A 13,303-nucleotide genomic window follows, 5' to 3' on the forward strand; every position below is an offset into this window, starting at 1 on the left:
GTTAACCTATCATTTCCCAAATGAAAGTTTATCTTGTCTCTAATAATGGTTTCCAGTAACTTCCCCACCATTGATGTTAGGGCTGGAGCTTTCTCGTGTTTAACTCTCCCTCATCTTGTATAGTCCTATGATATTAGTAACCCATTGTCCTCTTGCAAAACTCCTCTGTCCAAGGGATTTGAAAGAAGGTGACCAATGCCTCTGCTGTTTCTACCATTGCGTCTTTTGGCAGCGTATGATGCATTCCATCGGCTTACCAACTTTCAGCAATAAGAACCTTTTTTGTACGTCTTCTCTATCTTCCAATCCTATCTCTAGCTTCCCCCTCCTCTTTGAGTGTAACCTTCAAAGCATTCACTTCATTTGTGAAGATAGAAATGGAAAATGTTCTGTTCCCCAGCACTGACCTAAAATGCACACAAAGAGAATGGATCTTGTCGTGTTCCTGTTAGAGAAGTTAATTTAATAAAAGCAAAGGTTAGTGCACTGTTGACATGTTACCGTTTGATACCACTAGCTAGCAAAAATAGCAATTTCTGCATCAGATTGTGCCAAGAATGTCCAAGAGGGAGATCTCAATAACTGGTAAATAATATTTTCATTTTCATTTGTTGAATCCAAGATTGGTACACAAGTCTGGATGCTTTCCTTAGCAAAGGCAGTTGAGGCCCATCTGAAAAGGAACCTAGTACGTGTCTGGCTGAGACTCTTACTAAAGGAATTAAGTTGTGAGGGGTGGGGGTGCTTGGCCCACCATAGTGTGTGGTGGGTTTAATGGACCAGGTGGTTATTTTCTGCCTGTTACTTTTGTGTATTTGGATGAATTGGTATACATGAGGTAATGGGACACAATCTTTCTCTGGGTGGAGGAAGGGGAGGTAATATATGCTGGACAACAGGCCCAGTTTGAAGGGTTGAAATATAGGGATGGCTGAATAGTCAATAACTTTACTTGAATGCAGCATTTGTAGGGATCTTCCCTTTGAAAGGAATCGATAGAATGGAGGGAAACTTTATTCCACTGGCGAGAGAAGCTAAGGAAATAAGACGTAACCGTAAAACCAGAGTAAGGCCATTCAGGGCAGAAGTTAGGAAACATGTCTCCACACAAAGGGTGGTGGAAGTGTGGACTCTCTCTCTCTCACAAAAAGCAGTAGATGCTGGATCAATTAATAACCTTAAATCTGAGATTGTAAGTTTTTGCTAGCCATGGGTATTGAGGGATATGGATCCAAGGCAGGTAAGCAGCATTAGAATACAAATGAGCAATGATCTCATTGAATAGGGGAACAGGTTTGAGCAGCAGAATGGACCTATCCTGCTCCTAAGTCCAATGTCCTATGTTTCTATGGAAACTAAATGAATGGAGAATAATGATAATATTGACTGTATGTGGCCTCTGGAAGGAAGTGAGTGACTTTTCCCTTGTCCCATACCTGCTTCCTATGTTCTAATTTGAGAATTCTAGACCTACCACTGAGTGTCGATAACATGGACAATAAGACGCCTGCTACGAAAGCTGCTAATCTAGCCAGATGGAGCCCAAGGTGAATAGGAAACTGTTGTGCTGGAAAAGGTTGCCATACATGCGGAGTAAGCCATGTTTTTCAAAAGAAAGCCTAACTCAAGCGGTCCGGCACACGTCTGGTTCAAACTGCTGTGGCGAAACCTATCCTTTTGTTCTTGTAATCAAATTCGGCGTAATATCGACCAATAAAGTTGGCACCCAAGATCCAGAGAGGGCCAGCAGGTGGAGGGATGTCAAGGCCAGTGAAAGTAACTGTGCAGACATCTTCGCTAAACTGGGATGCCTGTAAACAGTGAGAAGCAGAGATTAGTCCCCATGTCTCCCAGAACTGAAACACTCAAACAGTTGGAATTTGAACTCATTGCATTCCCTTTAACCACACAAGAAAGTATTAACAAAATGTGTAATATCTTCCCGATTGTCTGTCAATAGCCCCATTCGAAGGCAGAGCTCATGACACTCCCAAGTTTAGCCGGAGAATGCATAAAATCTTAAGCATGTGCTAAGGGCTCATAATTATGGTGACAGGAAAACGCCCAAGGCTTCCTTCAACATCTGTGGATCAGAGGTTTACACTGCTCTCCACTTTAATTTAGGGTTTGATTGATGTTCATAAGATAACGAAAGGAATTGATTTTATTCCAGTTTACAATTTGTTCCAGTTAAATCGATTAGGGAGCACTGGGGTTGGTGGGGGGGGAGGAGGTGGGGGGTCACAATTTTAGGCTGTATTAAGCCAGCTCTAGGTTTGACATCAGTTGGTGGTGCTTTTCCTAGAGAACAATGAACATCTGAAAACAGGCGACCCATCGGGTACAGTGGGTGTTGAGTTGCTGAGTTCCTTCAAGCATGAGCTGGACCTGTTTCTGGCTGGTGGGGGCGTGGGGAATGGGGAGTGCGAACATCGCCTCTTACTAAAGGTTAGGCACTTCCGGGAGTGCAGGACCAGAGTGATCATTCGAACCAGCCTTGATTGCCTAGATGAGTGGGAGAGGAATTTCCCGGATGCTTTATCCCCCAATTTATCCTGGGTTTTTTAATCTGAATTTTTGCCTCACTCAGATATCCTGGTTTTGGGTGGGGTATCACAATTGCGTCGGACTGGCTGGATGCTGAACCAGAGTGTCTTGTCCTGTACCTCATTGTTCATATATTCATATGAGTAACACAGGACCCAGAATCCACAGACTGAACAGACAGCATATACAGAATACCGCACCCCCATGCCAAATCTGACCACCACCACCATTATTAAAATTGTCAGAGCACATACATACACACACACACACACACACATGCATGCACGCACACACACACAGTCACACACACACACACACATGCACGCACGCACACACACACAATCACACACATATGCTTAGACATAAACAGACAGATTCACACACACATGGGCACACACACAAAGACACACACTCAGAGGCACACAAGATACGTGCATAAATTCTCTCCCCCTTCTCCCCACACTATAATTAGAACTCACCCTCATAATGTAATCTTCACCCTTTAATAGATAGTTTCTTCCTCCCAGGTTGAAAGAAATGTGAGGCAATAGCTGTATTTTGTCACAGTCCACGATGTACTGTATGTGAAGTGGAAAGGGAGATGAGAATGTAGGAATAAGAAAAGGCCATTGAGGATATCCAATTCTCCCAATGATTTAAGTCAGCCTTTATCCCAGGCCTGGATTGACACCAACCCCAGTTCCTTAAACTGAGTGCTGCAACATACCTGTAATTCTACCACAGTGTTCCATGATTAACAACTGTTAAATCTGATTAAATACCTAGTATTCAAGTTGGCCAAGGGCCTCTGTATTTGTAATTAGGTCCCGTAGTTCCCCTCTGGTCCAGGACAAAGATAATTTTAGAAGATCTCTCCAATCAATTCTCTTCACACTGTAGAAGACACAATGTTGTTGCTCCTTTTAAGATAAGTACAGAGTTAGCTCCCTCTGTCTTTGTGGCTCATTGCTTTAAGTTTTAAACTACTTTCAGAGTCCCTTAAGCCGCTCTTATTTTGGTTCCATATCACTACATGGAACTAATGCACATGCCTTGTGGAGCCAGTAACTAATCAGCCCAAACTTGTCGAATTGACTAGGGTTGGCTACCACATACCCATGCTGTGCGAAAATCATTGGCAATGCCAATATGTCAGGAGGCCAAAGTAAAAGCAGTTTTTGAATGGCAGGTCAGATAGAAATTTAATTAATATCCTGAATAATATCTGCAAATACTTTGCAGGTCAGGCAGCATCCTGAGAAAAAACAGAATGATAGGTTTCAGGCCATTAACCTTTCATCAGAACTGGAAAAAGTTAGAGATGTCTGGTGCAGACACAATGGGCCGAATGGCCTCCTTCTGCACCATAACAGGTTCTGTGATTCTGCAACAGGTTTTAAACAAGTACAGAGGAGAAGGAGAGATGGGGAGGAATTAGACTTAAAAGGTTCTTTGTCATTTAATCTCTCCTTCCTTCCTCCTATTACTGACCTATCTGTTTATTCTTTCCTTCTCTCCCCCCTTCATTGTATTTCTAGCATTTTCTCTTTTTATTTCAGATTTCCAGCAACTGCAATATTTTGGCTTTTCTCTAACTTTCATTCGATACCTTGCTCCAGAGCTATTAGGACAGTGTCTTCTACACTCTCACAGCGATTAAATCTAACTGCAGTGCCTTGACCAATCAAAGTCCGCCTACCTGGTTTGAATTTAAATAAAAGCTTGGCAGTTAACTGTTCCCTGGTGCATTCTCCATGGCAATGCCTCTACCGATCAGAGTCCGCTTGCCAACAAATCAGCACTCTCTCCTTATGTAGTATAAATTGTTGTTCCCTTTACAATTGCTATTCTTGCGAAATGTCCTGTTGTGGCCCCGCCATGGCGGGACCCACCGTGGGGGATGCAGTAGGCCAGCCAAAAACCCACCGATCGCGGGCAGAAGCGCATTTCCCATCCGCTTCCAGGCCCGCCAACTTGGTGTGAAATTCAGGCCCATGAGACAGCGTATAGCAGAGTTGTTAGGGGAAATCATTGAACCTATGACCTTCCTCCGTTCTACATCTCAGTGATCGACTGAACTCTGAACCTTCACAATGGTTCTTGATAAGATCTATGATTCAAATAGTACGATGTCATGCCGGGAGAGCAAAAAGTTCAAATGTACAAATTCCCTTGTTTAAATGTCCTTGAGGACCAATAAATGTGGTCCTGCCCTGGGAATTAAACACGTGGCCTCGTGTGTTATTTAAGCAGGAGCTCAGTAAACTAGGTTCTCTGTTTGGAACTATTTTGACTCCTGGCAGTAACTATGGTGATGGACTTTGGTTGGCTGAGAGGCTTGGGAAGCGAACTACAAAAGCACGGCTTCTCTGGAGAAATGAAAAATCAATACAGACCTGAAACAAAGGCCATAATTTTCATTTCCAAGGTCAGTATTTGTGGAGAACAGTTAATGTAGTATGAGCCTCTCTCCAGCCAGGCTTGTAGGATCAGAATAAGTCCACTTGAACCTCAAAGGTATTTCTTCCAGTGGATCATACAATTTGACTCATCCTGCACTTGCACCAATTTATTTAGTCATCTGCAGTTGTCAGAAGTTTGGAAGCTAACTCTGTTTCAACTGATTCCTGGAGGTTTTATCACATGATCTCTTCCCCTCAATTCCCCCCACACCCCCTCCCCATTGATCTCTCAACATGTCCTTTATTAAGCTTCCCTGCCTTCCCACAGGTCATTTTTAAAAAAAATTAATTTACAGGATGTGAGCTTCGCTGGCTGGGCCAGCATTTATTGCCCAACCCCTGGTTGCCCTCGAGAAGGTGCTGGTGAGCTGCCTTCTTGAACTGCTGCAGTTCATGTGGTGTAGGTACACCCACATTGCTGGGTGTACTTACACCACATTGGAAAGTGAATTGAATGACTAGATTGAATGATTCTTGACTATCAGTCAAACAACCTTTGCTTCTGTATTCCCAACATTTTTAAAATAAATAATGCATTGAAAGAAATATATTTATTTCACTTAAATCCTCCCCGCTACGGTATTTCCCCTGGGTCCCTCTTATGGTGTCTTGGAGATTAATCTTTAATCCCTGGAGGGACTCCAGGACAATCCTGGAGAATTAGCAACCCTCGTGGCAGGTACAGCAGGGGCTAGACACAAAGTAAAGTCCTGAATATGCTGCCCCATCAAAAAACCTAAGGGCAGGTACAGCCTGAGTTAGAAACAGTGAAACACTGCCTCTACACTGTTCCATTAATGGCGGGGGGGAGCATTAAATCACTTATAGCCAAATCCCATACACGCTCTGTGTACCGGTGTTGTCTATTTCTAATGACATTGTAAAGCCTGGAAATTGTCCCCAGGTGAATGCTATTTTAGATAATGGAAGCAGCAAAACCACACAGATAAATGCGAGCAAAGTCGCCACAGTACACATCCACATTACAACACTTCAAAAGCACTTCATTGGCTGTCAAGCACTGTGGGATGCCCTGAGGTTGTGAAAGACTATATACAAATGCAAATCTTTCTTTTTTTTTCTTTCAGTTGGAGAGCAGGAAGATTTCTCCTGTTCAATGGGGTGGGCCATTTTTGTTGACTCTTCCCACTTTGTTCTGGACATCCAGTCACCACAAATGGTGACAACAAAAGCGGGTGGATAATCCAGCACTCTCAAACATTCAGAAATTAGAGGCTGGGTTTTCTAAACAATGGTTTTCATTAAATTGCGTCACTTGCAATTGTAAACGGTTTCAATGTCCACCATGGCTTAGTTGGGAGCAAACTTGGTTTTGAATCATAAGATTGTGGTTTCATGTCACACATCCAGAGACTTGAGTATAAAATTCCAGGCTTATACTCCAGTGCAGTATTTGAGCGAGTGCTGTCCTGTCAAAGGCACTTGTCCCCTTTTAATGCGCTAAGTGTGGCAGTGGGTGTGAAAAATGGCATTCGACCCACTGGCCGCAATGGCGGGTAGAATCAGAGGAGACCACCGTAGAGGACCCGTCACAGCGCTTACCCACACCCTCCACCAGCGCAGGGACACAGAAGTCGGTGGGACCTAGTTCTAGAGCAGCCTCAGGGTCACAATCTGGTGAGCACAGAATCTGGTCCACAGCACGCGGAGGCAGGGACATCCAAGGTTGCTGGCCCTCGGGGGACTGCTGGAGGCCAGGATTCTGCTGAGCCCGGTTAAGATGATGAGCTTCCAGTCTCAGTCCTAACTCAGGTCAAGCAGCAGCGACAATCACAGAAAAATCAGGTCGAGATGTCAGCTGCATTCCTCAGATTGCAACATAAGGTGGAGGAGTCCGTCCACATTCAGTCTGAGGTGATAGCGCCAGCATGCCAACGCACTGAGGCCAACGCTGATAGAATGGTAGCTGCCATGGAGACCTTGGTCTGCGACATTGATCCTGCGCTGCTGCAGGAGCAGCACTGCATTGGTGTAGCCCTTGATGGCATTCATCAGTGGAAAAGTGAGAGGGGGGCAGGACACCTACATCTCACTCCAGCTGCCCCTTCTGCTCAAGGAGTCTGCCAGGGCTCCTCAGGCACCCAAGGGAGGAGGACCAGCAGGCGGACACCCCGGGGTCATCCACCCAGGTAACCCTGGGAATGTCCAGCCGATCCCAATCCCCTCTTTCCGTGACACCATTACCTCCTGCTCTACAGGCTGAGGAGGGTGCACCTGTCCCACAGTAGGACATCCAAAGCAGGCCGGGCCACTCCAGGTCTCAGCCTCTAGAGGACCCCTTCCAAAGTCATCACATACAATAGGACGTAGCAATCAGCAAACTGCCTCCAACTCTGAAGTGGGGGAAGCACCAAGATGTAGTGGTAGGGTTAGGGAGTTAGAAAGACCTAGGGCCACAATGGTGGCATGGGTGTTCATAACATGTATATGTTCATAAATGTAAATAAAATCACACACATTCACATCTCCTCTTGAATATGTCTCGTTTTTATGATGAGCTGTGTTGTTGTCAATCTGATATGATACCATGGCCTCTCCCCCCACTTATTGCTGATGTTGCTATCATAGGCCTCTCGTTTATGTAATGTGCTTCCATAATGTGACAACGTGTGGCCCTTTTCCAGATCATTCTCGACACCAGTGAGGCCTCGACATTAAAGTTAAATGTGCTTGTAAAATGAACATTGTTCACATGCTTTGCAGGGTTATGTCATGTTTATTCTTGGTAGTGTAAGATTGAGGCAGAGGTGTTCTCCTATCTTGTTTCTTGGAGCAACACGTTCTGGAAACAACCAGAGAGCAGGTTATATTAGATTTGATATTGTGTAATGTGACAGGATTAATTAATGACCTCAGAGTAAAGGCATCCCTAGGTAACAGTGACCACAAAATGATTGATTTTACATCCAGTTTGAAAAGGAGAAGAGTGGGTCTGAGACTAGTATTTTAAACTTAAATAAGGGCAACTATGTGGGCATGAAAGCTGGACTAGCTGAAGTAAACTGTGATACTAGGCTAGGGGTTAGATCAACAGAGAAGCAGTGGCAGACATGGAAGGGGATATTTCAGAATACTCAGAATAACTTTGTTCCTACTATAAAGAAAAATTCTAAATCAAGGACCCACCATCCGTGGTTAATTAAAGAAGTTAGGAAAAGCATCAAACTTAAGGAAAAAGCATATAACAGCTCAAAGATGAGTGGCAGATCAGATGATTGGTCAGGATATAAAGAACAGCAGAGAATGACTAAAAGGTTACTCAAGAGAAAGAAATTAGAGTATGAGAGGAAGCTAGCTAGAAATGTAAAAATGGATCACAAGAGTTTCCGCAGGTATTTAAACAGGAAAAGAGTAGGTTAAGTGAGTGTTGGTCCTCTAAAGAGTGAGAATGGGGAGTTAATAGATAAGGAAATGGCAGATGAAATGAACAAATATTTTGGTACTATAGAGGATACGAAACACATTCCAGTAATAGCTGTAAATCAGGAGGTGGAAGGGAGAGGGGAACTTGGTGAAATTACAATCACTAGGGAAGTGGCACTGAGCAAACAGGTGGAGCTTCAGGCTGAGAAGTCTCCAGGTCCAGATGGACTTCATCCTGGGATTTTAAAAAAGGTGGCTAATCAGGTAGTCGATTTGTTGGTGTTAGTTTTCCAAAATTCCCTAGATCCTGGAAAAGTTCCATCAGACTGGAAAGTAGCAAATATAACCCCTCTATTCAAGAAGGGAGGGAGGCAGAAAACAGGAAACTATAGGCCAGTTAGCTTGACGTCTGTCATGGGGAAGGTGTTAGAGTCGACCATTAAGGAGGTTATAGAAGTTCAAGGTAATTGGGAAGAGTCAGCATGGCTTTATGAAAGGGAAATCATGTTTAACCAATTTATCAGAGCTCTTTGAAGGAGTAACATGTGCAATGGATAAAAGGGAGCATGTAGACATCCTGTACTTGGATTTCCAGAAAGCATTCGATAAGGTGCCACATCAAAGGTTATTGTGGAAAATAAAAGCTCAGGGTGTAGGGGGTAACATATTAGCCTGGATAGAAGATTGGCTGGCTGGCAGAAAACAGGGTATGCATAAATTGGTCTTTGCCTGATTGGCAGGATGTGACAAGTGGTCCCACAGGGGTCTGTGCTGGGGCCTCAACTTTTTACAATTTACATCAATGACTTAGATGAGGGGAGCGAAGGCATGGTAGCTAAATTTGCAGATGACACAAAGATAGGTAGGAAAGTATGTTGTGAAGAAGACATAAGGAGTTTGCAGGCGGATATGCATAGGTTGAGTGAGTGGGTAAAGATCTGGCAGATGGAGTATAATGCGAGAAAATGTGAAGTTGTTAACTTTGGCAGGAAGGATAAGAAAGCAGAGTATTACTTTAATGGAGATGGCTGAAGAATTCTGAGTTGCAGAGGGATCTAGGTATTCTCATGCATGAGTCACAAAAAGTTAGTATGCAGATACAGCAAGTAATCAAGAAATCAAGAAGGCTAATGGAATGCTATCCTTTATTATGAGAGGGATTGAACATAAAAGTAAGGATGTTATGTTTCAGTTATACAGGGCATTGGTGAGACTGCATCTCGAATATTGTGTGCAGTTTTGGTCTCCTTATTTAAGGAAGGATGTAAATGTGTTGGAGGTGGTTCAGAGGAGGTTTACTAGATTGATACCTGGAATGAGCAGGTTGTCTTATGAGGATAGGTTGGACAGGCTGGGCTTGTTTCCAGTGGAGTTTAGAAGAGTGAGGGGTGACTTGATTGAAGTATATAAGATCCTGAACGGTCTTGACAAGGTGGATGTGGAAAGGATGTTTCCTCTTGTGGGTGAGTCCAGAACTAGGGGCCACTGTTTCGAAATTAGAGGTCACCCTCATAGGACGGAGATGAGGAGAATTTTTTTTCCCTCAGAGGGTTGTGTGACTTTAGAACTCTCTGCCTCAAAAGGCAGTAGAAGCGAGGTCACTGAATATTTTTAAGGCAGAGGTAGATTGACTCCCATGCCTAACAAGAATCTAAGGTTATCAGGGTAGATGGGAATGTGAAACTCGAAACACAAACAGATCAGCCATGATCTTATTGAATGGGAGAAGCAGGCTCGAGGGGCCACATGGCCCACTCCTGCTCCTATTTCACATGTTCGTATGTTCATATGTTCATTCTGAAAGGTGAAGGTGTAATGTACAAAGAAAGATGTGTTGACACATGGAGAATATGTCGTGCAACTCCATGTGCTCTGTCTCTCGGCAGGGTTTTCCTGCTATGAGCCCAGACTCAGAGCTCTTGTGCGCTGACGTCTGCCAACCACGTTTCTGACTTTCCAAGTGTACGTCTGCTAAGCTGACCAATAAGGAGGAAGACCTTGCTACCTCGAGCTGCTGAAGCTCTGCCCCTCTCAGCCACAATATTGTCCTGGTGCTCAAACCCACAACCCTGAGCGTTTCTCAACCTGTAATTGCCTGGACTGCAGCCACAGGGCTCCCATCGCAATGTCGGGACGCAACATTGACCAGCGGGGAATCTTGCCAGTGACACCCCCTTGAAAGCGATGCGGTGCTGCCTGCGAAGCCTGGCACTGATGCCGGCGAGTGCCGCGCGACGCGAGCCAGGCGAGCGAACCGGAAAGGCACAAACGAAGTGCACGTGGCTTTTACGCTGTTGTGAAACATGTTGTTCTAGTTGCATGCTGACGTGCCCTGACGACTGAGCTAGGGGCGGGGGGGGGGGGGGGGGATGGTTCCAGCGAGGAGTCCTCATAATCAGCCGCAAATAAATTGCGATGACGTTCTCCGCATGCCGCAGCGGGAAACGCGGCCCGCCATTGGCGGCTGGAGCGCACCATCGGGAACTGGCTTTACGACGGCGTAAAGCTGAGTTTTGGCCTTGTTGCGATATCTTCTGCTCCAGCCCACCATGACACCCAGCACACACAGGAGCAAAATATCCCAGCAGCTGCCTTTTGGATGAGATGTTAAAGCCAGGCTCCGACTGCCCTCTCAGAAGGACATAATAGATCCCAAGGCACTATTTCAAAGCGCTGTCCCTGGTGTCCTGATCAATATTTCAATAATAATCAACATCACAAAAAAACAAGTATGTGGTCATCATCACGCTGCTGTTTGTAGGAACTTGCTGTGTACAGATTAGCTGATGCTGTTCCCACATTACAACAGCAACTACACCTAAAAACAGAAATACTTCATTGGCTATAAATCACTTTGGGACATCCTGAGGTCATGAAAGCACTAAAGGATTGCACATCACCTACTGTGCCTGAATCATGCGCTTAGTTGTCTCCTGCTTGCTGTTAGAAACTGCGGATTCTAATAATGCCCTACACTATTTACCCCTGAGTGATTGCTCTGCACCCATGGCGTTTATTCCACAGAACAAGTATATGCCACAATGGGCAGATTTGTGAAACAGAAGATGAACGCCGCACAGATTTGCAAGAGGGCTGACCAGAAAAAGATTGATATATGGGACATTTGTTAGAGAAAGGTCAGATGGTAGAGTTACACCGTCAACTCCCAAAATCGACTGTTTGCATCTGTGATCGTAGCAATTTAATGGCTTAATTTTCAATTGCAGTAAATGAAATACGCTAATGTACTTCCGTTTCCTACAGCAAATAAAACATCATTGTCTGATACATTAGTTGCGAGTCACAAGTGGGAACCCGGATGTGGAGAATTGGATTCCTGATTAGTAATTAAAAGATGAGTCACTGGAACTGTCAATGATCTCATAACTCACATTTGCATGTCATGTGCATGCATCCAAGTGTTTTTGATCATTGTGTTTTTGAAGATTTGAAAGGAAGACAAAAATCGTCAGACTGTTTCCTATGGATTTTAGCATTGGTTCATTATTACCCGAGAGTTACTGATTTAAGTACCTCTGCTAGGAGAGACCATGGTATCACATCGGATTGACATTCTTTCAATATCATCATTCACATTGCTATAAGTTCTGTACTGGTAAGGAACTTAACTGATTTGTGTGAATTTATCTGTATTGTCCACAAGGGTTTTTCTTGCATTTGGCAAAAAAAAAGCATCATTGTAGCCCTAGCTATGTCTAGTCATCAAGTTCTGTTGGACAACACTGCTATAGAAATTTAGTGCCTTTCACAACCTCAGGACTTCCTTCATAGTCAATTGAGTATCCTTTGAAGTGTAATTACTACTGTAATGCAGGGAAACATGGCAACCTATTTGCAAACAGCAAGGCCTAACAAACTGCAATGTCATGAATGACTACTTTTAGTGATGTTGTTTGAGGGCCAGAACACTAGGAGAACCTCCCTATCCTTCATCAAAATAGTGCCAGGGGATCTTTTGCATCTACCTGAGAGGACAGACAAGCCTTCAGTTTAACATCTCATCTGAAAGAAGGCACCTCAGACAGTGCAGATCCCCCCGATACTGGAGTGTCAGCCTCCATTATGTTGCTCAAGTCTCTGAACAGTGAGGTAACTGTTATTAGGCAAGAGGCATTTTTTGGGATACTTCTGAGCAAGGTTCAATAAAACAGAGAGTGATTTTATTCTGTGAGATTACCCGAGGATGAGGTCAAGTATGGTGATGTATTCATTTAATAACAATGTTTTAACTCTGGTGATTACTCACCCAACACAATGACTCATTGCCGGATTATCTCTGTGTTGACAATGCCCATAATGGCCTGCAGCCCATGATATCACTGCCACATAAACTGTTATTGAATTAACAAGGAATTAACCTGGGTAGTTTTTTCGCCTCTATAATTTTTTAAAATTCATTCATTAGATGTGGGTGTCGCTGACTAGGCCAGCATTTATTGCCCATCCCTAATTGCCCTTGAGAAGCTGGTGGTGAGCTGCCTTCTTGGTATAGATGCAATTTGCTGTAGTGGTATGGTACAACTGAGTGTCTTGCCAGGCCATTTCAGAGCGCAGTTAATAATCAACCGCATCGCTGTGGGTCTGGAGTCACATATAGGCCAGACCAGGTAAGGACGGCAGATTTCCTTCCTTAAAGGACATTAGCCCTTTCATTAAGCTTTCAATTCCAGATTTTTATCGAATTCAAATTCTACCATCCGCTTTGGTGGGATTCGAACCCAGAGCATTGACAGTAACTATGCCACTGCCTCCCCCTCTGTTCCTCAGCGGCATCCTCGTTGCTTTTTGGTCATTGGAATCACAGAAGAGGTGGCCATTTGGTCCACTGTGCCTGTGTTAGCTCTTTGAAAAAGCGACCCTATCGTCAAATACCCTGCCCTTTCCCCACA

General features: G+C 44.2%; 1 protein-coding gene across 1 annotated transcript in view; it reads right to left on the reverse strand.

Annotated features, from left to right (window-relative positions):
• Positions 1-712: 712 nt before the first annotated feature.
• The window catches only part of ren (renin), a 69,056-nt gene continuing 56,465 nt past the window's right edge, over positions 713-13,303 (reverse strand). The window contains exons 8-9 of the mRNA XM_078546386.1: positions 3,027-3,125; positions 713-1,811 (exon numbers count right to left, since the gene is read on the reverse strand). Coding sequence (XP_078402512.1) covers positions 1,650-1,811; positions 3,027-3,125 — 261 coding nt within the window. The 3' untranslated portion in view covers positions 713-1,649. The remainder of the gene's footprint in view (positions 1,812-3,026; positions 3,126-13,303) is intronic.

Source organism: Cetorhinus maximus, chromosome 8 (genome assembly GCF_964194155.1).
Source record: "Cetorhinus maximus chromosome 8, sCetMax3.hap1.1, whole genome shotgun sequence".
Taxonomy (NCBI): Eukaryota; Metazoa; Chordata; class Chondrichthyes; order Lamniformes; family Cetorhinidae; genus Cetorhinus; species Cetorhinus maximus.